The following is a 27,073-nucleotide window of genomic DNA, read 5'->3' as shown; positions in this document are numbered from 1 at the left end:
TGACTGTGAAGACCACTAGAAAGATAGAAGAACCACTTAATTACAGTGTCTCTACGGTAGTGCAGGTCCATTAACTTATGTGGATACAATAGCTAAGTAAGATGTGAACAGCAAAGCAGCAATGTCCTGTCACTGAGCAGGTGCTGAGCAGCAGACAAAAAGATAAAAAAGAAAATCAAGTTTCCTCCATGCACTTCTGCATTTCCTTTAAAAACGGTAGTCAACTAACTCTCATACCTCTTCCATGCGTTCAATCAGCCGGTCCAGCTCACCAATTCTCTGGTCTTTTTCCTGTATACTTGTTTCTGTAATCTGCATCTTCTTATTTGCCTCCTCAATAGCCTTCAGAAGCCGATTCGTTTCCTCCTTCAAAAAACATTTACAGTTGCATTAATATACAATATATTAATGAGGATTTTTCATTTGTTTGTTTAGGCCATGGAGCCAGGCTAATTGCTTTTAAGCAGAGCTCAAAGCTTTTCACTACACCAACCCAGAAGTCAGGAAGACTTGTGAGTCTAAACATGAATTGTATGGAACAAAAGATTTGAGGCACTTTGGACTGCATAGGTATTTGTAAAGCATCATTATGAAAATCTGAGAAAACCTTTTACCCATTTCTTAGATACTTGTTTTCCCTTCTGAGGAAGCTGTACAACCCCAAAAGCTTGGAAAGCTCAGTAACTGTGGCATGATTAGTCACAGAGGCAGGACTGAAGGAACCTGTGTCAACTCTGGGGTATTAAGTGATTGAGAAATGACTCCGAAGTTAAGCAACGTGCTTACAGACTGGCTATACATACTAGGAGGATTTCTTTCTCAGCTTTATGTTTCTGCTCCTCTTCTCGCATTTTTTCCTCATATTGACTATAGAGTTTTCTTGTCATTTCCCTCATGACTTCAGCATTGGCTTCCTGCGATGATTCCACCTGTGAGAGGGGAAAGTTGACCCATCAGTCAGTACAACACTGCTGGCAGCAGGAGAAATGGAGTTCACTTTGAACTTCATCTCTACCTTGTTATAAATTTGACACTGCTGAAGCAGACTGTCATTTGTATCAAGATCAGTTACAACACTCTGCCAGTATACAAGTCATTCAACTTGTAGAAGCTACCACTTGAGCAAGTTTTATGTTGTCTGAATTTTACTAGTCATCACGTATCCAAGGCCAAGCTATGCATCTTCACTGAGCCCTTCCATAACAGCCTCTGAGTCACTTGGTTTGTTTCTCTATTGAAAAGATATTGTCTCCCCCCATTTTACAGAAGCATAGAGATGGTCTAGATTGATCTCCTGCTCCTAAATGACCATGAGCACTGAAAGCAATAATTACTTTAAGCTGGACGTCTGTGTTATTAACTAGAAGACACAGCTGTACCCTCCTTCCTCTCTCTTGCTCTTTGTGTAGGCACAAGAACTGGAGTGACCATGAAGCAAAGCAGATCACAGAACAATCGGACTTCAAATTAATATGCTCAGGGCATGGAAGGGTTAATTTTTAACCACAGGACCAGAAACTTTGCTATTGCTACAGGGAAAAGGGCAGGAATGGTAATTCAAAGACAGGATTTCCCCCTTATGTTGGCTAAAAACACTGACTGAACCACACCCTTAGTGATTACACACCAGATAGGATATACAGAGCTTAAACCCATCTACGCTGTAAGAAACCACAATACAAGCAAAGTAAAATACGTAGTCCAGGACTTGGTTCTCTTACTAGAGATGCTATAAAGTTATAATGAAATACTGTGGGTGCTACAAAAATGTCAGGAAGAAGAGGAACATACTGTCATCTGGGAGAAGAATAGAGTGTTCCCTGCTGATCACTACAGTTCACACAGCTACAAAATCCCCGGTTCAGATTATTAGGGTGTTTGTGTGTGGGTTTGGTTGTTTTTGTTGTTGTTGTTTCCCCCTCCACCCCCCAAGGACTGAAGGATTTATTAAAACCTTATGTTTATCTTGCATGGTGGGAACAAGCTGTTTCACTACCCTATAGGATAACAACGTATTTCCTCCTTTGAAAAGGGACTGAGCTCTGAAGGACTTCACTTGTACTGCAATTGCCCCCTTTGGCATCTCACCTAGACCAACACTGAGACAGGAGCAGTAACCTGCACTTTGTGAGATGCACTGGAGTTAAATTCAGTTTCAGTACAACAGAAAACCTTGCACATTTCAGGAAGCCTGAAAGAATCATATCATTCAGAAAAGAACAATATTCAAACCCCAGAGTCCTTAAGACACACCAAACAGGAATATGATCTCTGGCACTGTCTCTCCATCATTCCTTTGCTTATGGCTTGAGCAATGAGGGAAGTAAAAACAAGCATAAAAAGGTGGACTCATCAGGGTATCTGTTAGAGTACTCTCAAGCAAGGTTTCCAACCTCAGTTATTGTTATGACTATATAAACAAACCAAACCTACCTAATAAGCTACATGGGTGTGTTCCCCTACCCAGAAAATAACCACGGCATGCTGCAGTTACTGCTTTTCAACCAATTACCTCGCAGATTCCACACCATGCTCTTACATTCCCCCCTGGAATTAAATCCCAGATGGCTTTGCTTCTTTGATATACAATTTTATGTTTAACTATCGAAGACAGCAAAGAGGTATTTTATCCATTAGCTTTGTAACAAAGCTGCAGCTTTGAGGGCAAGATTTATATTTTTTTCCTAGTTAAATCAGAGCGTGTATTCTGCAGACCTTGAGAAGGTTGAAGATAAACAAATCCTTAAGCGTCCTGTTGAACTGGGACTTAACCTGGGATTCTCTGCACCTTTCCTGGGCTTCTTGGTGTATGTCCTTAAGATTACAGTAAAGTCCAAATTTCTGTTTTGAAATCTTAATTGCATCAGCTTTGCTTTCTTAATTGTTTTTTCCCTTTTTTTATTTCCTGCTGACAATAGCAGGTACAAAATACAGATACTTTTACAGCCTGTAAAGCTTCACTATGAGAGGAAACTAGAACATGAGTTCCAAGTAGAAATGCACTTATGCTAATGTTCTTTCGTAACTATTCATCATTAAGCATGAATGCAAGTCACGAGAGAGCCGAAAAGAAACATCGTCTGACAAAAATCAACATGAATAAACCAGCAGTCACCTTAATTTCATAAATTCTAATACAGTACTCTACACAAATTTGTCTGTTTTGAGCAATTTTAAGAAAGACAAAGGTTTCCAGAAGATGGTGGTGTTCTTTGGTTTTAAATTAAAGGAATATATTTGGCAGATGAAGGAAGAAAACAGTCAAGCTTTCTGGTTTATAAAACCTTCCAGTCCACATTTTATTCCCTTGCATTTTTCTGTAAGAAATAGCATAATTCTCTTTCCAAGATACCTGCTGTTACAGTATGTATCTGCTGACCATATCCTTATACGACTTAACAGATTACCTATTAAAAAATTGTGCAATACCAAATAAACAAATTCAACATAAAGAAATCCTTACAGCACAGTGTAGAGCTATAATATTCTTTTACTTACAGCAATGGACACCATTTTATGGTTTGAATTTACACTTGCCAACATTCCTGAATGGTAATCCCATGTTACAGAAAGACTGACTGCTGCCAGCTGAGATTCTTTGTTATTAAAACAGTATTGATTCACAAAAATATGTCAGTTCTAGGGAATGATGAATGCATGAATAATGAAGAACCCTTCACAAATAAGACCAAAGAACTCATTTAACATACTCCTAATGCTCTTACTGGGCTATATTGTTAGGAGAGTTTAGATACTGCACCTTTAATTTCAGTAACTGATTTTCAATTTGTGCTGTTTCCAGTTGCTTTTGCTTCTCTCTCAGCTTTTCCATAGACTGCTCATGTGTATGTTTTAAATTCCTTATTTGTTCCCTTATATCAGTGTTCTCCAATGTAACGTCCACTAGAGTTTTCTAGAAGAAAGAGGCAAACCACATTTTAAAAGCACAAATAATTTGGTGGACTAATATGATCAACAGATTATGGAACAGACACAAAATTTAAGAGTTTCCTGAAGTGTCAATGCAGCATGAACAGTTTTGCAAGATGTAACACTTTAAATTATGTACTTAGTTTGCTACCCAGTATTTCCATGAGGAACTCGCTCAATTAAATCAAGTCCTGGAACACTACAAAAAAAAAGAAAGGAACATCGATACATTTCAATATGAATGCTACTCCCAACAATCTTCCTTGCTTCTCTCCAAGGAATGTAAATTCCCACAAGTGTTTAGCATCCAAACATGCCACTTCCGCTTCCGTTGACCAGCGAAGGCAGGAACAACCCAGGAGATGTACTGTTTTGCACAATACAGAACAAATCACATTTCAGCTTAGATATTTCATAGAGACATGACTAGTGGCATTAGTTTGCTGCACCTCAGTTCCTCTTTATTGTACACTATTTTTAACAGGTTTTTAGAAAACAGAGGTGTAGGAGATTTTTTTAAAATTAGTTTCCTAAATTAGCTGCCTTAGATATCCAAGACAGTATTTTATGGGCTTGTTTAGTGTTAGAATCTATATTTGTTATCCATGTCTTATGTATGCTTTCAAATCCATGTCAGAAAGGCAATTGTCAGCTGTTAAACAGCTATTAAAATGTACCTGCAAGTCTATTGATGCTGATGTCAAGGAGCTGTTCATTTCACTAAAGCTATCTAAGGCTGCAGCCTGCACTCGCACATGATTCTCTAAGGATTCCTGATGAGCATTTGTCACCTGAGCAGAAAAAAAAAAAAAAAAAAAAAAAGTTTTATATAGAATAATGATCAAGTTCAGCTATTCTTTCAAAGGGAGCTACAGAAGAAAAAGACCCCATGTTTAACTTTCACAGTGCTAGGATGCTTAAAATACACAGGCCTCAAACCATTTCTTGCACCTCAGAGACAAACAAACAGAACTTAGAATCCAAATATGCTAAGAGAAATAAGGCACAAGTATCTACATTTATTGCTAGTCTGTAATCACTGTAAAAGCTGTTCTTTCTGAAAGGACAAGAGGACACTTGGCAGATGTCTATTCATAAAGTTCATATACACAGAGCAGGCAGACTGTAAAAAGTCAAAGTGAAAAGCAGAAGAATGCAAGAAATGAGGAAATCTAGAAAGGTCTGGGTGAACTCAGGAATAGCCTTACTTAGGAAGGAACTGACTAATCAGGTATGTAAAGAAGCAACATCAAGAATATTTAAGGATGAAACAATACAAAGCAAGTAGGCGAAGTCAGTAGAGAGCCTTCTAGTGCAAAAATTTGTCATCTTCTGTTATGGACACACACATGCTTAAAAACTGGATGGGGAAAAAAAAGAAAAGGCACAAAATGACATCGGTTAAGAAGAGACCAAAACCCAAACAGTGTAAATTATTATGAGCCATCCAATAATAAAGAGAAAAAAAATGTTACAAAGGGAGGCCAGCCCAACTCACATTCTTACATGGACCAGATTTGTTTCTTTATAAAAACATGAGAACACTAGGGACTGATACGGTGAACAGTTAGTATTTAGTAACAGAATCAGACACAGATTAGGTCAGTACAGGGAGCAGGAGCCAAGTAGTTATTGTGAACCCTATATAAAGGTGTGCTCATGTGAAAACAAAGAAAGAAAAGAACAAAAGCAGAAATGCTTTGGAAAGATTAAGTTACAAGATAAGAAGTGAAGAAGCACACTGCCCAGGGTAGGATACTGGAAGTACAAACTTCAAACAAACTTCATAAACAAAAAGTAGCCCTGGAAACTGATGGGGAAAAAACATAGTGATTCAAAGCTGAAGCAAAGAGCATATAAAGGATTTTAAATGGAATTCCCAAATAGCATGAAAGATGCAGTCATGTAAAACCAAAACCAACCAACCAAGCATATATTATTAGGTAGAACAACATTTGTGCTTTCCTTCAGGCTATCTACTGAAAAAGAGGGGAGGGTGTCTCATAACGTGCCATTTATGTCAGAAGGAGTGTTAATTTGCTTCAGAACTAGAGATTCTGTCAGAGCCAGTCAGAAATCCTTAATTGAGATGTTCAGACTCATGCAGGATTTCCGCTGAAGGTCTGGAAGTGCAGAGTATCACCACTGCTACTCAGTATCAGCAGCGAAGACAACAAAACTGCATCTGAATCAGCATTTGCCTGCATGCATACTGGGTGGGGGACTCACCTTGTTGGCATCATTAAGACTATTTAACACAGTTTACAGAAACTCAGTTTTCTCTCCCTCCTCCTCTCAAGTCAGAGTGATTTTTTTTGAGAGAGAGAGACTAATTGCTGGAGAATAAAAATAGCAGTTTAACAGCAAGTTCTGATCTTTATACATAACACAGCACACAGAGAACTGACAGTCTCCAAATGAGGATGGCTCAAATGAGGAAGGGCACAAACCAGGGTCCCAATCCCTTCAAGTCAGCATATGTTTAATTGCCAAAGAATCATTCGAACCAGGGCTGTAAAAATCAATGTTGAATATAAAGTCCACAGCAAGTTTTCAGGGAGATTTTGTGGACCAAAGACCTCAGCAGTTTAGTATGAAGGATACTTCTACAGACTGCAGCAACTTTTATTGCTAAAGCAGCATGTCAGAAGAAAGAGGTCATCAAATGACCACCAAAAGGTTCAGTAAAGAACCAAAAAGTAAGTACCTTTTAGAACTGTCATGTACTTTAGTACTAAAGAATATTTCTACTTCTTTGACTACAATGTTTAAACAATACAGTCAGTAAAACAGAGCGAAGTCTGTTGAAATGACACCAAGTCGCATGTTACTCCTAATTATGTAAGTTATTTATGCAATTCACCTGGCAGCTTACTGGTACCAACATCTCCACTAATCAACAATATACACAGACAATGCTATTCTTTTATTTCCAAGAAGCAGGCAATTAGTAATTCCATACACAAAAGCATTACTGTTTTACTTTACCTTCCTGGAGGGAAAAATAAATGAATAAAGAGAAGTACAGATATCACATAAAACAATGGAGTGGTTTGAGAAATTATTTCTGTTCTGCTGAAGAAAAAAAAAAAAGTTTCTGGATAACACTGGGGCAGTTATTTTCATATGCTTTCCCTACAAATGAACGTATACTTACTTTCAGTTCATTTGTAAGCTGCTGTATTTTTCGTTTCATTTCATCATATTCACCATACATCTTCTTTCTTACTTTTTCCAGAGTTGCTCTCACCTGGTGTCAGAAAAACCAAATGCCTTTTTCAAACTTATTGATGATACTGTTTATAGTAGGACTTAATTGGTTTTTTTTCTACATCCTTCATCGTTACTTTCCATCAACAACAACTTACTCTTAAGAATAAGACAAAAACTTACATCTGAAGACTTGTCTACATAAGGATAATAGGAATAAATGTCTCCAAGTAATTCTAAACTTCTCTGTACACACTTAACACTTGTAAATTAATAATTTAGATCATTATTTCAATTTAACTATCCATAACTCCTTCTAACCTGATTACTGAAGGAATTAAAACTACTCTGAGCATATAATGTTTTCTTTCTGAAAAAAAGCATCCCCACATGGATTTAATACACTTGCATACTTTTTAAAGTGGTTAATTAGTTTTCCCTGAGCATCCTTTGAAGATAAAGCCTTTAATTTCAGACTTTTAGGCTAGCTAAACAATATACTAGCATAAATTTACTAATGTAATTTCAAATATGAAGAACAGAGTACTCAATTTGATTTCATTTAAGAACTATGGATGTGAATTATACCTTGCAAAGAAAAAGAAAGCACGCTGGAAGTCAGCTTGGGTTCAAATGCCATTGCGATCATGCACAGAACCAAGAGCACATATTGTAAACACTAGTTAAATGTTTGCCTACAGTCTACCTTCCAGCTACTTGATTCGACCTCCTTTCCTGCCTTTCCCCTTCACCTCTATCAAAGACCGTCTGACTGCAGATAATCTAGGGCAGTGAGCTTACCTCATCTCCGCATAGGCTTGGGGCAGGAGCAAGAGGAAAACTTTAGTAGGACCTTACACAAGAGGGGATGTTTCCAGCAGCTCTGCAGTATGCCCACTCCCTCCCAGAAAGAGGGGCATTGGCCATCAAATCCATGCAAGGAGTAGGCACAAGCCTACTCCAAACTACGTGCTCCCTTTGGGACTCTGCTGTTAAAAACAAAACTTATCTGGCAGACCAAAGTTCACAAATTTGCATAGCTGAACACAGCTTCCAGAAGACAGGAGAGCAAGGGCCAGCACGTCTTTTCCCATGTCCTTTCCACTTTTTCCTGAAAGGTTCATTACCCTGAACACACACACACACACACACACACGCACGCACGCACGCACGCAAGATATGCAGTTCACCTGACACATCCTTCCAAGCCACAAGCCAGCTGTGAGCTGGAAAGAGCAGGGAAATGGTCCCAGTCCCAGCAATCTGCACCAGGCACCAGAACAGTGCAGCCAGGGGAGCTGGACCTGCAGTGTGGCAGCTCACTCATGCCAGACACCCCTCAGGAGGGCAGATACACCACCCAGGCAGGAAATCAGCAGCCAGGGCAGCTCCTGTGCCTCGCCTGCTGCAGCAGTGACAAACCCTGACTGCGAGCACAGGTGACAGTGGTGATTGCTGGGAGCTAACTAACTGGGAGTAATACAGGAGAGAAGCAAGTGCTGATAGCTAGAGACCAGGCAGATGCTCAAACCACATATAATTACAGTCTTTTGCACTGCTGGCTTGACTCAGTGTTCCTCCCTTTTACATCAACTCAGTTTGCACTTGAATCAGCATAACATGATAACCGTTGACCAATAGCTCCCTGGGTGGTGAAGGTGGATAGGAAGAGAAGGTCAAATTATTTGCCCTGGGCTATTTAGGCAGTTATTGCCAAAGCCAGAGAGCCAAGGGCTGACAGGCAAAGAGATGCTGAGTTTCAAGCAGCAGCAGCAGCAGCAGAAATGCATTTTTTTTCTTTTAGGACAGCTTCTGCCAATTATGATAAATGAACATGCACAGAGAAAGTAGTACAAAGTCATTCTTATTAGGGTGACTATTTAAAGGCTGCCCCGAAATATACCCAAGTGATTTTACTATGTCACCTAATTTAGGAGCCTTTTCAAAACTGGGGGTTTGGGGACAGGGAAGCAGAGAAAGAGAGGAGAGTTTATCCTTTCAGTGTTTGCTTACATAGTTTCTTCTGTATCACATTTGAAGTTATGAAGGCTTCAGGACAGAAACCCCAAGATTTGTGGTAGTTTGCTTGCCCAGCCATAGCTCAGTCAGCAAGTATTAACAAGCATCAACTGGCACAGAGGCCTTGAGTCTGGACTGCACAGTTCCCAGGTACACAGCATGCTTTTTTTTCCAGCTTGAATACTAACAAGACAAGCCCTTAGCTTCAGAGTAGGTTCTCACTTCAAATTAAGGTGCTGGGTTAGACATCAGCCATCCCATATAAATCAACAGCTCTACACGAATATATAGAAAGGATATTTGACAAATTTTGAAGCTGAAAGCGTAACTCACTTCTTTAATGTAATTCATCTCCTCTTTCAGCTGATCAGCTGACCAGCCATAAACCACCATTTCTCTCTTATGGTTGTTGTCAGTTCGGTGTACGACGCCATATACCATCCCATGAGAGAGCTTCCCTGGAGGCATGCCATTTGGTACGTGGCAGAGGTCCTTAAAAGTAAAAAGGTAAAAGTTATTTTTTTAAATTCTAGTACTGATTTTAAAATAACAAACAAAAATATAGTAGCTCTCTCAGGAGAAAGAGCCAACCACAGGGAAAGCACAACAGTAGCTAAGAACACTAGTTCCCAAATGTTTTGGGGTCAAACTGTCATCCTTCATGTCTTTGGGAAGATCAGCGACCGATTTATAACTGATAGAGATGACAGAGATGTCTGATTTCCACTGACTTTAATGGAAGTGATATAGGTGCAACTAGACACAATAGATGGGATTTGAGCAAGGAGAGGTAGAGGCATGTGAGAGGAAAAGTTATCCTGCCTTATTTTCATTCACCAACATACGCTACTTTTCTGCATTCCTCCAGAGCATATCAGTTCTCACAGTTCCCTTTAAACTCTTGCAACCACAGAATCACCTTTCATTCCCCAAACTCCCTGCTGTGGGAAATATAAAAATTCACAAGTTTAATAAAAGATTTTATAAAGTAATAATTGTATGTCTTACTTTAAGGCACTATTTGCAAGATTCCTCTTATTCATCTCATTAAGAAAAATATTAATGCAAACAGTAGAAATCATTTCCCTCAGCATGTAAATAAATATCTGCAAGGTCAGATGTAACCATTTGACCTGACTAGTCACCTGGCTTCCCTTCTCACCAACCCAGAGAAACAGCCTTCCACAGCAATCACCTGAAATGAGTCACTCCCCAGAAGTACCATTAATAATTTAGCATCTTCTTGATTACAAAGAATCTAAACAACTAGCTTAGATGAAGATATCCACAATATGGCTTTTAAAAAGAAGGGGAGAATATTCTTACCTAACTTTGAATATTTGCAGACTAGGAACCTAAAGTTAGTGATTATTTCTGAACAGAAAGTTAAACACAACCTTGGAAACACAGCTGTTATTGCTCAGCTTTGCACATTGTCTTTGAAAGGTCAGTCCTGGGGACAAATCAGCTATAGATAATTTTACTGAACTTTCTCATGTTAAATATACCAGGCTATGGGTAAATTTGAGAATTTTTACTACATTGACCTTAGAACTTGTCTGGTTTTGTCTTGTTCTTCCGTACTGACGCTGTATGAAAACCGACAAACTTGGAGATTCTTTACTAAATTAAGAGTCTAAGCAGTGTCTAAATACTCTCTTTAACACCAAACAGAGGCTTGAAGAGATGCTCAGCATCTAATATCCATCTGCAGCTGCACCCTAGAGAGTCTCCAGTCCTCACCATGACAGACAGCGACAACACCATCTGCACTCTAAAGCGGTAGCACTTCCAGTAGCACTTTCAGCAGCCAAACTAACTCAACTGTGGTGGCAATGTAAGAATAAATACTTCTTTGGGTAAGGGAAAAAAGAACCGGATAATCTACTTGCATTAAGAAGAATAGGTAAAGATAGACATTTGTTTTATATTGTGTCCCTCCCTCACGGCACTGACAAACTTTCTCAACATTGTAAATCCTACAAATTTTCCTTTGCCGTATCATTAATGGCTTAACCATTTGGCTGAAACTCTGGGTGTGCATGTGCAAGGCTGGAAGGGGAACATCACAGAGCAGACATCTGATAAGCAATATTTGAGGCAACAAACAACAAAGCTATAGGCAGTCATTCAAAAGAAAGCCTTAACACCCCCTAATGGAAAAACATTGGGCAACCAATGAAATAATTTTGCACTTTGAAAACACTATATGCAAAGCTTCATATCCTGATAATAAGAAGTTTCATAATTATATATTATTGGGTTGTTTGTTTTGCTGTTTGGATGTATACAAACAAAAACCCCCACACATGATTTATTGAAGAACAAATACAGAAACTAGATGGGGACAGGACTCAAAGCTTTTTCCTGTTTGTTTGCTTCCAGGGTTGTATAGTTTCTTTGACAGTTTCATTGCAGCTCCTCCCCTGCATCTGGATAAAGGGATTACATACAAGTTTCCATCTTCCTGACAACTAAATGAATCATCATTTTGATTGTTTAAAGATTACTAAGACACCAGACACTGAATTCATAAATCCAAACCCTTTACCCATGATCACTCATTTTCTATGAGACAAACAGCTGAATACCAGCAACTACCAAGATCCTTTGTGCCTCCACAACATTAGCTGAATTGTTTAAAGTGCTGTTTTCAGAGTTCTGTACGAAAATTATGATCAAGTTCCTTATTTTTACAATATTATAAACACATTCCTAAGGAATGTTTTGAAGGATTTATTTTTCCCCTCTAAGAAAGGCCTGTGAATTCAGACCAATGTGTTTGCAGCTGGAGAATCACCCACAGCACTTACATATTTCACAGGTGAACAGACTCGAATTTACATTATAATGGGGAGTACATGCAAGATTAAGTATGCACACTGCTAGACTGGATACATGTCCCCTGCAACAATGCCAAACTTGCTTGTTGTCTACATTTGCAGAAGCCTCCCAAGATGCCTTTGTCACTTCTCTTTCAGAAGATTAAAAGAATCTCCATCATCTGTTGAGTGCTCCAGTTCTACTATGTTCTACTTAAAATGCACGATATTGCTTTTACCCCTTTCTTATTCCTCCTTCGTATCACAATCCCCAGGCAAGCACCTGTTAAAATTTCAGTATGGTTCTTGCTTTATTTAAACGTGTGTGAACAACAGCTATACAAACAACTGCTCTCATATTTCTTTAGTCTTTTACCTTGCTTTCTGTTCCAGTTATGCTTACCTTATACTCTCCCTTTTCTCTGGTTGGTAAATCTTAATTTCTACTCAATGACTATGTGTTTCAGGGTGCAGCATATGCTCTGACAAAAAAGGGCTAAACCTGATGTGCTCTCCTTTTAAGGGAAGGGTTACAATAAGAAAAATTTGTTCAGTGCAGGGCTGAGAGGTGGATGGGTTATTGACTTTTCTTAATACACTTTTGCCCCCAAAGGAGGCCTTGCTGAACTTGCTCAGTTCTCAAACTGCTCCACAGAATTGCATTGCTAAGCATGCATTGAGTAGACTTTCTGCCAGTTCGTCTCCTCTCTTAAACTACTTCCACCCACCCTTGTTTATTTTTCTCCCTTCAGTGTTTTTTTTTTTTTCCTTCGGCCTTGTCCTCTGTTCTTCCTCTATCACATCCCCTCTCTCCCATGTTTCCTCTTCCACAAATGCTGGATTTTCCACATCCCCAAGGACTACAGAATGTTTTTAAAGTCACATACTTCTCATTGTTTTCCTCAATGTCTCATATGTATCCATTCTCAGAACTCAGGTTTCTGACAAGGCCCTTACCTGTCTCCACTCTGATCCACAGTGAGGTAAGTCAGTGACGATAACAGAATAAGTAAATACATACAAGTATTTAGGAGCAAGTAAATACCTTAAAACTAACCAGAAAAGCGCTTGAAGATGAAGGTTTCGTTAGATGAGTTAAACATTGCTGTTTAAGGTCAAAATATCAGCCAGCTCCCTACCTGCCTATGCACTTGCTGGAACCAGTACAGTAGTTGACCAAATTGATGTCAAAATCCTTTCTAATGTGAGCTGCTGATTTGAAAAAGCAAACCTAGCTTAAGCAATTTGTGAATGTTTCTTTTTATCTACAGCCAGTTATATGACAGCCCAAGGTAACAGCAAGAAAGTATCATGGTGATGCACACAAATACAACATCAGCCTCCAGGAACATGCTTTGTCTAAATTGCAGCAACAGTCATGTTGCACTTGGTGTGATCACACAGCATGTACTAAAGAAACACAGACTGTGTTTACTTAATTAATAAACATTTAAAACAGAAGCCTACACCCCAAGGTTGCAAAAGCCTTGATAATTGCCATGCATCCTGTTTATGTGTCTGTCCAAGGAAGTAGCACGAGTAGTATGAAACAGGTGAAGCAAAGACACTATGAAAACAATGCTTAAATATGAGTTGTTGGCTGCTTTTTGCATTGCCCATTGGCATTATGTGGGATTATTTGCTTCCTAATCTATCTCCATCAGTTTTTGAAAGCCAGATACCCCACACTTTATACTTTCTCCCTGCCCCAAAACTGGAAGCAGAAGAACAAAAGAGGTATCTTATTTTGAGGAAAAAAAAAAATCTAATGTAACGATTAGCACAATTCTGTGTTTAGTACTCATATGGCCATAAAATTTTGCTAAATCATGATCTTGTATTCACCTACACCATCTATAAACTCTTCCTTTAACCAAAACTATATAAGTTAAGCAAGGCTTTATCTGTTCCTCAACTGCCACATTCCAGAGGTTTCTGAAATATCCAGTTATCTTTTGCTTGTTCACTAGTTATACAAAGAACAAGAACATTCATATTGCTACTTAGGTTACCTATTTTCTGTTCAGTAAAATGACAAATTTATAATATTGAGCTCACCAAGAACAGTTACTGTGCTCTGACAACAGGTACCTGTGGTTTTATGTTTTTTCATATTCTTCTACAGCCCATTAAACTCATGTTACATTTAGGGATGCTTCACATACAAATAGTATTAAAATAGGGAAAATATCCCAAAACATAGACATGAGTGCTCTTAAATTCATGATGCTAAATAAGAAGAATCATTTAACACATTCGACCTTTTAAGCTCCTTGAACTGTAGAATTTAGGTGCCTACCTCAAAAAATATAAGTGACAGGCATTATACGAAGTCCCATCTAATCAATGAAATCCATACACAGAATACCAATATTTATACACTAAGAGAATAAGACATAACAAAAACAGCAGTAACCACAGAAGTCAGTGGGATCCTTTCTGTGGTTTTGATGCAGTGCTGTTTTAAATGAAGATGTTGCTTAATTCGTACACATCAAAAAATCAAGTAATCAGTGCTGGAGAGGCTGAGAAACAGTAACATCAGCCACCTGTAGCACGTGAACCACATTCGTAATGACACAACTTCTGCTATGCTGATGGGAGTGGGCTGGCAGCAGCAGGTCAGCAGAGAAAACAGGCACTGTCCTAGATTCAGTGTGCACAACAGCCCCATGATCGTTGCACTCCTATTCTTTGATCCAGCCCTGACGCAAGTTTCTGCTTGATTCTCTCCATCACATACAGGAGCAAATTCCCCTTCTGGCTTCTTTACAGCCTACTTCTTTGCTGAGGAAAAAAGTTTCCTTCTGTATTCCTGCTTAGGAAGCAAAAACGCATTTAACCTCTTGGCTGTGTTGCTTTCAAAACACAACAAAATTAAAGAGTTTGAGGATATGCACCACCAAAGTACCAACTGGAGTTTAAGACCAAACACTGCTTAAAATCTGTTGAAAGCCACAAAGACAAGAACGTGACACAAATATCTACAGTGTTATCTCATTTTCATTCTCTTGTCCATGTGTCTAAATGAAAATCAAAAATCTGCCTATACATATCTCCATATTCTGCCCTCAAATGCCTAGCTGCAGCTTCCAATGACACTTCCAAATTTAGCCATGACAGTGAAGAAAGAGACCAATAGATAAAAATAAGCCCAGTCCCAAACAGGGACAATACAATTGTCTGGTAGCCCTTTATTATGCAAGGCAAGGCAGGCTTCAGGACATGCAGATTTTGGACACAATCTGACAAGCACAATATTCCTTTGTACTTCATGGTGAAGTAAACAGCCTCACACCACTGTCATCCATTGTCTATCATTAACAGAAGTAATGGAACAAAAAACGAGTAGTTTCAGATTCTCTCTACCTTACGTGCTTACAATTCAGAGACATTTAGCAGTAGGCTTTTAGCCTGTGAAAAGCGAACAATCAAATCAGCTAGCCTCTGCTTGTGACTTCAGGTCTCAATTACTTCTTTCAAGGTATCATAGCCTATATATGAATATAAAAATCTAGCCTAACGCACTAGAGCACAAGCTCAATCCCTCTTCAGTTCTGAGATCAACTTCTAACTGTGGACCATCTGCCAGCCTTTCACAAAAAAAACGGGGAGAGGCCATCCTAGTACAGTAATGCCTGCAGCAATTTTGTTGCAACAAAACTGCCCAGACCCATCACTTTGTTTTAATCTCTTACACTGCCTCATTTTTCTTTCATGGATGTATACCAATAAAAAAGTCAATCTAGAAACTTAATGCACTGATACATACTTAATAAAATACAGCGTATATTTTCTGATGAACTTGGACTACAATGGAAAAGGCTAAGCTAGCAGCTACTAACATAACCAACAAAGAATCAGTTCTGATCAGACATCATGCTCCAAAAGAAGTTCTTGGGAGGATCGGTATTAGCAAGAGCTTCTGTGCAGTTCCCTGGCTGATTTTACAACTGAAACATTTCTTAATGGTACTAAGCCCCAGAAAGACACAGAAATGTTACAAGTAGTCAGTAAGCCATCACTGTGTCACATTAGGGCAGCTCAAAAGCAGCTCCTTCTAATGAAAGATTTGAGAGAGGAGATTACAACCAAATGTCACGCCATGGTGTATTTTTAGTTTTCTGGCATTGCCTGTGACACCGCAAGGTCTCGGCTCTCGTCCCTCAGCAGCAGCAGGCAGCGCAGGGACGTCTGTCTCTCTTCAGCACTTGTCCTGCCCCAACAGGAGAGTGCCTGGCAGCCAGGCCCACACAGCCCATCTGCCTGAGCACGCCAGCAAAAAACGGACAGTCGCACAAATCACCCCTGCAGCTAGTTTCTGTAAGTCACACTAATATATATTAAATGCCAAAACCATTTTCCATGTTCCCATTTTCTCAGCATTTAAAAACAACACAGAACTCCAGATTATAACAAGAGACCTGCTGTCAAATTTGGTTCTTGGTGAAGCTGTGTTTTTTGACCTTAAATTGTAACGTGCAAGGCAGAAAACCGAGCAGCTCCCTAATTTCTGCCTGTTCTCCCTATTTCCAAGAAGAGGGCACAGTTCTCATAGGACTGTGTGTGGATTATCTAATATTTGCTTTAAGCAATTTCATTAAGTCAGTTGAACATGGGTGGATCAGCAGAGATATCTGATCGCTGCTTTTAGGAGATGCCCTTTTTTTATTTAAATTAAATTTGCAGTTAGATACAAGTATCAGAGCATGAAGAGTCAAGAGCCCTGTGTTCACTGTAAGTTACTGTGTAACTAAATCAAATACAGAAAGCAATACATTACACAGACAATAAAAATGTACAAGTAATACATTGTTTTAGAGACATGAGGAAAAAAAAGTTTATAATCAGTGATTTTTTTGTAGCTGCTTCCGTACACTGACTATACAATCTGTAGGGATATTTTTTAAATTACACAATGACCATAAAACACAAAAAATGGCATGATTACTCAATGTTTTTAATTGCTATAAAATTGACTAATTAGATCCCATCTAGCTCTGAAGGCCACCTGTATGCTTTCTAAAACTCCTTACATCGTGTAAAAGCACTGAACTTTTAGAAAAGTACTTAAAATACATAATAAGTAGCTTACATACTTTTTTTTTTGGTCTCAACTAAACAGGACCCATCTCTTAAAAATCACTGTGCAATATACTGTAATAGAGGGTGAGCCCAATAATATATTTATTATCTTTCATATCTTCTACTTAATGTTCTCTGATATAAAACCCACATGCCTTTGCTTGCATTATGGGGGAAATACAGCTCTCATTAAATACAAGGTCTCTCAGAGAAAAAAACTGGTCACATAAGACAGTCACTACAGATTTCCCAAGCCCTAATCATTCACACTTCATTCTTATTATTACACTACTCAGCAAAGTGAGTAAGCCATGAGTCAATATCTATCCTCCTCAAAAATAAACTGACATTACTCTTATGGCAATGCTTAGGCCAGTCGGAGGGTTTCTCCAGGCAAATACAAACTGACAGAGACTGAGTCAGTGGTGGGGGAAGCTACTCTAAGTGCTACGGCTGAACACCTCTGTACAAAATGAATTAATACTATGAATGGTGGCCCAAATTTAGTTTGCATTAAGGCCTCTTTAATCCATTCTGTAAGCAATATTTATGGATCCTCAAGGACCTATTACTCTGCCAGAGAAACATACGAAAAGCTGAGTATGTATGTCCTATTGCTATTCAGCCATTTGGTCTGGTAAACTGAGCCAACTTCTTGTTTGATTTTGGTTTATCAAAGTGTAAATGTGGTAAAGTTGTCCAGGTTCCCTTTTTAGTTTCCATCCTTAAGACAAATTAAACATCATCTATCGCTCTGAAACAGCTCTTAAAGAACAAGTTCTCCACCAGAGCAGCTGTAAGACTTTTTTGGTGTGCGCACTACTTGGTTCGACAAAAAACTCTCCTTTCTGAACCCTTCACACACATGACCTTCAAATCACTTTCACTCCAGAACAACCTTGAATTCTTTATTTTCTATTTCTTATTAGTACATCCTGCTTTCCCAAAATTAGCCAACACAGTGAAACATCTAAGTCTCAGGTAAGCCAGCTCCCATACACATTAAGGCACATTCATGTGAGGATCAAGATCCTGTTTAATGCAAGACCCTGCTCTTGATAGCAGTTTCCTACTCTTTAACACATAAATATTAAATAAATAAATATTAAATAATCAGGTTTTAGAGGTAACTCTAATCACAAATCACCTACAATCTCTGCGCTGTTCCTCTACTACTGCCCTTTTTTACATGCAGTTTTACTATCCCCCACTCCAAGGCTCAGGCTCAAAGCTCACAGCTGATTTGCTCAGGTTCCTAATTTGTTCTTCCCAGATGACTGGGCGTTGGACTCCCAAAACAACTAATATCAGCTTCTGTGGACAGCAACATTTACTCAGTGTTTATACAGAATTTAGTTTTGTTTCTTAGAACTTACGTTTTTCTTTCTTTCAAGTTCCTTTGCTCCCTGTTCAGGCTGTGAGGCTTCATCAGGTGGTACTGTTAAGCGTAACCTACAGACATTCATCTGAAAGAAAAACAAAGGTTTGCTTTTAGATTTAAGTGTTACAAAAAATTACTTTAATGACTTGCTTTACGGAATGAACTATACTAGTTCTTATACTCAAGTTTTAATTTACCCTTTTCTGCCTTCTGCCACATAGCTGACAGAAGATAATTTTTTAAAGGTTGGAGGGGTTTTTAACTGGCATGAAATAATTCAAGGGCATCCCCATAATTACATACCTGAAATAGCAAAAATCCATTTCAATCAACAACATGTTCTTATGTACTCATAAATGACATTGAGAGCTAAGATAACAGAACAGTGAACAGAACCCAGTTTTGTTTGCAGATTTGGCATACTTTTAATCTTCAAAAGAGATTATTTAGAAACAAAATGTATTCTGGAGTGAATGCCTCTTTTCTGTTCAGTATATATTCAAGTATTTGATCCAAGGATACCCAAGTACTGCAGTTCCACTGAATGTGAACAGAAATATTATTGAAATCTGATACATACCAGTTGTTCTTAAAAAGTAAGGTCAAAATGCTTCAGAGACAATTTAAGAGATATTGTTTCCTATCTGATTTCAGAATAACCATTCTCTTTCTGAGGAAACAGGCCAATAAGGTTGATACCTTTCTATTCCAAATTGCAGCTTGCCTTGTTTTTGGCTGAGAGATCTTTGGCGTAATGATATTTTTAAAGCAACAATTTTGTGGGAAACAGCTGTAAGTCCTAAACAGAGCATCACAAATAATGAAATGAGAAACCTGTGTGTCCAAATTTGAAGCTGCACAATACCTTCCCGTGAAATCCCAGCTGTCTATTTACAACAAACAGGGCTCTTAAAGCTCTTCCTCAAAATGTCTAAAATATTTCTTTCATGATTATTGTGGGCCATTCACCACTGTTCCATAGCCCAGCATCTCAGCTGATCTAGATCTCTCTAGTTTCTCTTAACTATAACACTTGCCTCCAGCCATGCTGGATGTGTACCTTCTTTCTGAAATCCACCTTTCCATTACACCTGCCCAGGTTCACAGTTCATGTCTTGGTCATTACAGCACTTCCTTTTGCCTTGAAAATGGCAATCACATTCTGCTCACAAGCGTTCAGAGCACAGCAGCAAAGTCTTTTTCATAACCTCAAATGTTATCATTTTATAATTCACTTCTTCCAACTGCCTCTCATACCAGTTAAGCTAACTTGACTTCATTTTCAAGGGTCTTTACAGTAAAACCTCCTCAGAGCACCACTATTCAGCATCATAACAAGGATTCTCATTTTCCCTGTTTCCAAACAATGGACCTTTTTCAACTTTTCAAATAAGTCTTAAGTCCTTCTTCTTCTCAAGCAAAAGCAATGGAAAGAACCATCTGCAAAGAGCTGCAGCAACTTCCCTATTTTTCTTCCAGCCTTTCTTTAAACCTGCTGAGCTAACAAATCAACAGTGTTTAGACTACTAGTATGCTGTCTACTACATTAAAAAATGCTACTTTGTATTGCCTTCCATCTTCCTCTCTTAGTTTGGTCTTTAAGGTCTGTAAGGCCTTCTACCAATAAGGAACGTCTCCTGAGATAAAGCTCCTATAAAATACATGAGCTGTCTCTATTATTATAAAGAATTTTTTTTTAAAAAAAAAAAAAAACAAACAACATCTATAGTAAGATCAAGGTGAAATATAACCTACTCTTAAGAGACATCTGTGAAGGCTACTTTTTGTGCAGTGGGCTCCTCACCGCTAATTCCTCACTCAGCCATATACTAGCAAATCTAGAAGAACAAGCCACAGAGGACATGACATAAAACACCCAAAACTTAGTATAAAAGCAGTATTTGCTAAGTATTCTGAAACAATTAAATGCATTTTAAAATGATGAATCCTTGCACATTGGCTTTTGACACTGCGTGCCAGCTATGTTTGCTCTGAGAACACCAGACCCTTCCCACACACTGCAGAAGCTGGAGGTGCCTCCTGCTTACAAGTTAGTTATCAAGATATATTAATAATAACCTCAACTTTGGAGCTTGTTGATTTTTAAGGTAATTAATACCACCTTTTCTCACCTATTTAATTTCCATTTCCCTCTGCTCTTTCTTCCTATTAACTTAGCAAGGCTCTTTCCTCTTAAAACATGCCCTTTTGAAACAAAAAGGGAAATGGAGTCTGGCATTACTCCATGTAGGCAAACAAAGAAAGACCAGACCCATAAATAGGAAATAAAACTGAATTTGTCCTTGTGGGAAGTGATAGGTGAGGCCAAATTTTTCTTATAGTGATTTCAAATGAAGGAAAACTGGACTAAAAGGAATGAAAGAATTGTTAGGAGACAACATGAAAAATAGCTCAAATAAACAGAAACAGATAATGACTGGCAACTCAAAGTTAGGAGGAAAAGAAGTTGTGTATGATTCTCTGAAGCTGGCAAATGGCTTGCCTGTTAGTCAGTATGGGACTAATTATAGCCAACATACTTACAGATTTACAGTGCAGTGATTGTAAACAAGTACTTATTCCTGTACCTGTACGCCAGTTAGTGATTCGTGACTGCCTGTCGCATTACAGCAACTGATATGTTACATGGTTCCTATGAAGAAAGTCACAGAAGCCCAGTACAGATGGCAGTCAAATCCTAATTACTAGATTGGAAATATAAATCAATGACAGGAATTCGTTGAGCCTAAACTCACTGCACAATCAAAGGTCTACTATAGTTTAAGCTGTTTTTCTTGCCCTTTTCACATTGCCTTATCTATTACCCCCCAAATCACTTTTTTTCCCCACTTCCTTATATCCACACTAGCTCCTTACTTTAATAACACCTCAAATCAGTATCATATTTTTGGCAGTATTTCTGATACAAAATAAGTTTTAATGCTTTACTTTGCAGGCTGTTGCATGTAAATGCCAAACAGAGGGTGGCACTGGCAATCATCTAAGGATTCCAGCCTTGAAGTCATGCCCATGGAGGCTTGTACGGCAGCAGCAAGGCACCACCCAATTCCTCACTAGGACAAACTTATACAGGCTGTACTCTTGCTATTGTTTACAACAACAAGGCTTCCTCAGCACTCTGGGGAAACAACAGTAAATGTATAAAGTAGCCGTTCACTCCTGCTCCTTCTGAGCCACAGATGATGCACTCCACTTAAGGACAGAACTACAGACCAATTTGTTAAAATTCAAGAAACTATCAAGATTGGAAGGGAAAAATAACAGGCACTGCTTTTTCATCTAACCTTCAGAAGCAATTATGGGTGCTGTACCTGTACTGTTCTTGCTGTGCAATGTTTCCTGAAAAAACAACACACTGTACATTTGTCGGCAAGTTTACTTGACCAAATGAATGGGCAGGCTCACATGGGAGTCGCAGCAAGCCCTCCTCCAACGGCAAAACACTGCTGCAGTGATGCCTTAAAATGGAAATGAAATCATGACAGGAAAAGCCTCAACTTAGTGCCAAACAGTGGCAGAATAGTGTGCAATTGAGGATGAAGGAGTAATTTCCAGAAACAAAGAGGGTTATGCAGAGAGAAAGCGGGAAGGAGAATGAAAGAGAACTCCCCTTGCAGGGAAAATGCTGTGATTCAATTTACTTCAACTGCTTACTGACAGTAAGAACAAGTGAGGAAAAACAGGGATGGACATGTCTTCCACCCTACCTTTATGTCATTGACACTGTAACTTTGTGAGCATAATTTTTACAAACACTGGGTAGAAGAAGAACCAGGTATCAGGTTTTCTAGACTATCAGATTTCAGTCTGATTTGCAGCATCTGTAGCTTTGGTAAGCCAATAATCTAAGTGCCAACATTTTATGTTTGCTCCTGGCTTTTTGACACCAACAACCCATGAGCAGTATTTCCAAAGCTCGTCTGACATCATTTGTGAAACACATATGCAGACAGGAAAACAAAGACTGACAGGTTCAGCCCAGCACAACACCGGACAGCAAAAGTCTGCTGACCGCAATGGAAATTAACAGATGAAGACATCCTCTATTATCGAATTTCTAAGAGGTTAGTGGGACAGCATAGATGAGAGCTACTGCAATATGGCAGTTAAGAAAAAAAAACAATCTAGGTTAGTTAAAAATGTTAAGAATTCATGGCCCAGATCCACAATCCACATTCATGTTTACCATCCTACTCAAATCACTAGGGTGCAACTTAAATACAGACGACAGATTCGGTTTGAGTGATGTTCTTCAGCCTCTTCTTCCTCTCTTCTAAATATCAAAGCACCCCAAAAGGCATTATCACAGTTATTTATGTACTGAAATAATTGCAGAGCTAGCACTAAAATAGCAAACAATGATTTCACAGAACAATCAAAGCTACTAGTACAGCAATAGAAAAATACAAGCTGTTCTAACAACCAGCCCCATTCCAAGATTTTTACAGTACCCCACATGGAAGATGTGGTTCAATATTGATCTAGCTTCAAATCAACTTTAGAGTTAACATCACCAGAATTTAACATTGCTGGTCTTTCTAATGTCTGATAATAAAATGGTTTGGGGATAACACATTTGTTGAGTAACTATCTGCTAACCTACCAATTCAATGGCCAAAAATAACGCCCATTGCCTAAGCCCCAATGCCAGTTTTAGACGTTTGAAGGTGAAAACAGAAAAGAACTGGCTCTTTAATTTCATTTGGTCCTAAAAAGCAAAGAAGAAAGTACTTTGGTCATTTATTTGTTGATTCGCCTGCTCCATTTATGAAATCTCTGCTGTGAGATTCCCCACACAATTAAAGGGCACTTTTCCTGTGACCACAGGCACACAGGAATGTGACACACATATTTCATTTATTCAGCGGTCATTCTAACCGTCTTCCTCTCCTCTTCTGACAACTCATAGTAAGAGAGCCACTTTTCACAAAACAAAACAAAAGAACAACAACAACAACAAAAAACAAACAACAACCACCCCAAAAAGAAACAACAAAAAACCAGCAGCTTCCCAGTTGGTTTTATTTGCAAGTTAGGTTTTTACTGATTTCCTTAAGAGAATGTATCAAATACAGTTCATTTTACATCATCCCTGGGAAGTATATCATGGGCATGAAAATAAGAAAATTATCACTTAAACACAAACTCTCTCAGCTTTAACTTCTTCAAGAAATATTAAACCAGGAAAACTCAATGAGAATTCAAAAGACATGTAGGGAATATAACTATGATTTCCAAACCATCTTAATTTTTCCAGGTACGTGAGCAACTTCATTTTTATGAAGGCTAGGGACTTTTTCTGTGGAAGAAACTGACCCTCGCCTTATCATGCAAAACACGGCAACATGACATTCTTCGTTGTTTCAATTATAAACTCTCGTTTTTGGAGTGTGCAAACAATCACTAAGTAATTCAAGAAGTATCACATAATTGTCTTTCTTTGTAAGGACTAGCTTATCACTTCTTTTGATTTAATTCTTCACACGTGGAATGCGCACTCAGAATGGCAGCAGTGTGGTTACAGCAGCAAAAAAGGGCTGTTTAAAGAAGGGTGGCTGTAGAGACGCTCATGTCATATCTGCCAGTGTTTTAATAACTTTTTAGAAGCATTTCCTAACAGATTAATACATCATTATTATTTATCACATTTATGAAAGTTACAAAAAATACATCAGTAAGTCATATTTCTGTATTTGAGGAACTGATTATAAAAATAAATTACTATTGCCATCGAAGTAATTACAATATTACAATAAGCTTCCTCATGATAGATTGCACCTCGACAAGAAAGTTCTCAGTTGTAAATATCAAGGTACATTTCAAGGTGGGGGGCAAAGTCTCCAGCACAAGCACCCCTTCCTCGCAGGTTTCCAGAAGAACGGCCAGGGACTAGCACTACAAAAAGCCTTGCGGGACACCCCAGCAGCACCTACTACGAACGCGCACGAAGCTGTTCTCACACACTGCAAGCTTCACCTGAAAGCACCGAAAATATGCAAGAAAAAGCCCCACAAGTAAACTACAGGGGGGTGTCAAACTGCCGCTTCGCCCCACGACACCGCCCGCGGGACCTCCCTCCCCGGCGCCCCCCCGCGCACCTTCCGCCGGGTACGGCCGCCGTCGCCGGGCGGCCTCCGAGAGGTGGTGGCGGTGACCGTCAGCCCCGAGCTGTAGCGCAGCATCTCCGCGGCCGCCGCGCTGGCGCGGACTGCGGCTGCCTTTGGCCGGCGGCGCCGCTCCGCCCCCGCGCACATGGCCGCGGGCGGCCGCAGGGGCCGGGCCGCCCCAGCGGGGCGGGCCGGGGAGGGAAGCGCGGCTTCGCGGAAGACGCTGATGAGCCTCCGCTTCCCCCCCGCCGCGCCGCTGCGCTGGCTCTTGCGCGAAAGTGCCCGATTTCTTCGCGTGGGGTGAAACCGGGAAGGTCGCCGTGGGACGCCGTCCCAGATGAATTTGTCCTTGGGACGCTGGGGTCCCAATGCAGGGTGGCATTCCCTCTGCTCCCGGGAATTTTGGGTGTTGGGGGTGCAGCGCGGGGAGGAGGGCTTTGAGAGGAGACCCAGGCGGGTCCATGTTTCACTCAGCCACATCCCAGACAGTGGAAAATGGGAGTGAGATATCACAGAAGCCACTGGAGGCCACTCCATCCCATTTTCCAGTACCCACCTCTGAGTGCTCCAACCAGAGTTCTATATAAAAGCTAGATGCCGTTCTCGCCTCCTTCCCATAGCTGCAATTCCTGAGCCACTCAGGCTTGTCAGTTTGTTAGCCGTGCTCCAGGAACAAGTACCAGAGTGATCCGAAAGCACCCAAACTGCCTTGAGTGAGAGGCATAAACCCAGTGCAGCCCAGTGCATGAGTGACACTGTCAGCCTTGGTGCCAAAGGTCCAAGGAGGAGGTTAGTCTGGTGCGCTGGAGTCAGCTGGCCCTGAGCCAGACTGCAGGTGTGGACTTCAGCATTTCAGATGCTCAGCTCTTCCGGGACCTGGGCAAGGGAACGCCGTAACCCTACACCGCGGTACACAGGCCTAGGTGCACGCACACCTTCACCTGCAACCTTGCGCATCTGTCATGAGCAGTACATTCCTTAGTAATCAAAGGAGTTAAAACCAAATAAGATGCTGTTGTTTGAAAGAAATTTCAGAATAAATACCTATAACAGCATTTTTGAAATACGTTATCCCCTGTCTCCACATCATTACCTTGAGATAATTAAGACCATGAGAGAACACAGTTATGGCTATGCAATGTCCTTGCCTGTTACGGCAATTACAATGATACTGCTGTGGCTATATGTTTGTTCCTGATTTGGAGAATGCTGAAGGGAGGGAAGTAATTTGCACTGGAAAAATGGAAACTGCACTGTACTACCAGTGCCTCACCCTCTGGAAATATATCTGTTCTCTTTTGCCTCTCAGTTCCCTGTCACCAGGGCAAGACACTGAGCTATCAACATATGAGGATCTGAGGAAGAAAGCATTCCCCAGGCCCAGCAGAAAGAATGAAGGGTCTGCATTTAGTATTCAGCACCTTCTGTGTTGTTTTTCCAGCTACAATTCTCTTCCCTACCGGAGGCAGGTAATATAGCCCAAGGCAAATGAGACAGAACCGCCACTTGTGTTTGGGTTTCTTTCAATGCAACATCAGCTACACGACTTTTGTGCAAAGGTGTCTTGTGCCTACAACAATTGCACAATTGCATTTCCTTATGAATCATCGACTGTCTTAACTCCTGGTTGTAAAGCTGCATTCAGAGTGGATTTGCAGATGGAGAGGTTTATCTTCAACAACAGGAACACATTCCTTCACAAGTATGTCGCCTGCCTGCTGGGTTGTCCCTTTAGCAGTGGGCATTACTTGTTCCTGGTCATTCTGGTGAGCAGAAATGTCTCAATTTAAGTTCTGGTATGCAGACAGCTAGTGGCCTTTGTGATTTCAGCTGGGAAAGAGTTCATATACTCGTGAGATTCTCCTGGTTAGTGAAAAGTTATGCCTTCTGGACTTCATCCCCACCTGGGAAAAGGTGTGTATGCGGAGCCACCTAATCACTTTCAGGCACAAACAGGAGAACTGCTTTTCTAAGAACAGGCACAGAGACTAAACTTGTGCCACACCATGGGAAAGGACCTCCCTTCCCGTACACTAGAGCGTCAGAGAATAAGGCACAATAATCAGATCTCTGGGAGAATTTTTAAGGTCTGCATCAACTTTGAGAATATTGATAATTTTTATGGGAATCTTACTGGTGCAGATGAGGAAAATATTTGTCCATGGATAATACAATGACAGATAATACAAATACAGTTTTCTCTGTTTTGTCTATTTTACTAGCACCTCTCCTCATGACCAGAAAGAAACAGCAGGCCAGTACAGCTAGTAGTCTGCTTTTTTCAAATACTTTATGAATCATCTCCTTGCCTCCCCCCGGTCAGCATGCTGCACAAGTGTAGTAAAGAGTCTCAGTTTTTTTCTGCCTTACTAGGCGGTTGTATATCCCACACACCCACCTGCAGCCTCTTCAGACCTTGTGTAAGCTGTGTGGTCCTACGTGCATAGTAAACCCTTAAAAATACCTTATAATCTCTTAAGCTCTGCCAAGGCTGAGAT

The 27,073-nt window shown here is 39.9% G+C and overlaps 1 protein-coding gene across 4 annotated transcripts in view; it reads right to left on the bottom strand.

The window, feature by feature from the left end:
- The window catches only part of MYZAP (myocardial zonula adherens protein), a 62,327-nt gene that overhangs the window by 23,211 nt on the left and 12,043 nt on the right, over positions 1–27,073 (bottom strand). For 2 of the 4 annotated variants that reach the window (XR_014184837.1, XM_082060755.1), the window contains exons 1-8: positions 24,567–24,697; positions 18,443–18,532; positions 9,493–9,651; positions 7,088–7,180; positions 4,608–4,721; positions 3,761–3,913; positions 804–929; positions 238–366 (exon numbers count right to left, since the gene is read on the bottom strand). Coding sequence is in view for 3 of the 4 variants with exons in the window: in XM_082060755.1 (XP_081916881.1) it covers positions 238–366; positions 804–929; positions 3,761–3,913; positions 4,608–4,721; positions 7,088–7,180; positions 9,493–9,651; positions 18,443–18,532; positions 24,567–24,650 (948 nt within the window). In the remaining variant the exon portion in view is untranslated. Of the gene's footprint in view, positions 1–237; positions 367–803; positions 930–3,760; positions 3,914–4,607; positions 4,722–7,087; positions 7,181–9,492; positions 9,652–18,442; positions 18,533–24,566; positions 24,698–27,073 lie in introns of those variants that run through there. The other 2 variants (XM_082060757.1, XM_082060756.1) reach the window with 1 other exon arrangement.

This window comes from Streptopelia decaocto (genome assembly GCF_964273445.1).
Source record: "Streptopelia decaocto genome assembly, chromosome: 9".
Lineage (NCBI taxonomy): Eukaryota > Metazoa > Chordata > Aves > Columbiformes > Columbidae > Streptopelia > Streptopelia decaocto.
The sequence above is the reverse complement of the archived record's forward strand: the minus strand, read 5'-3'. Positions and strand labels throughout refer to the sequence as shown.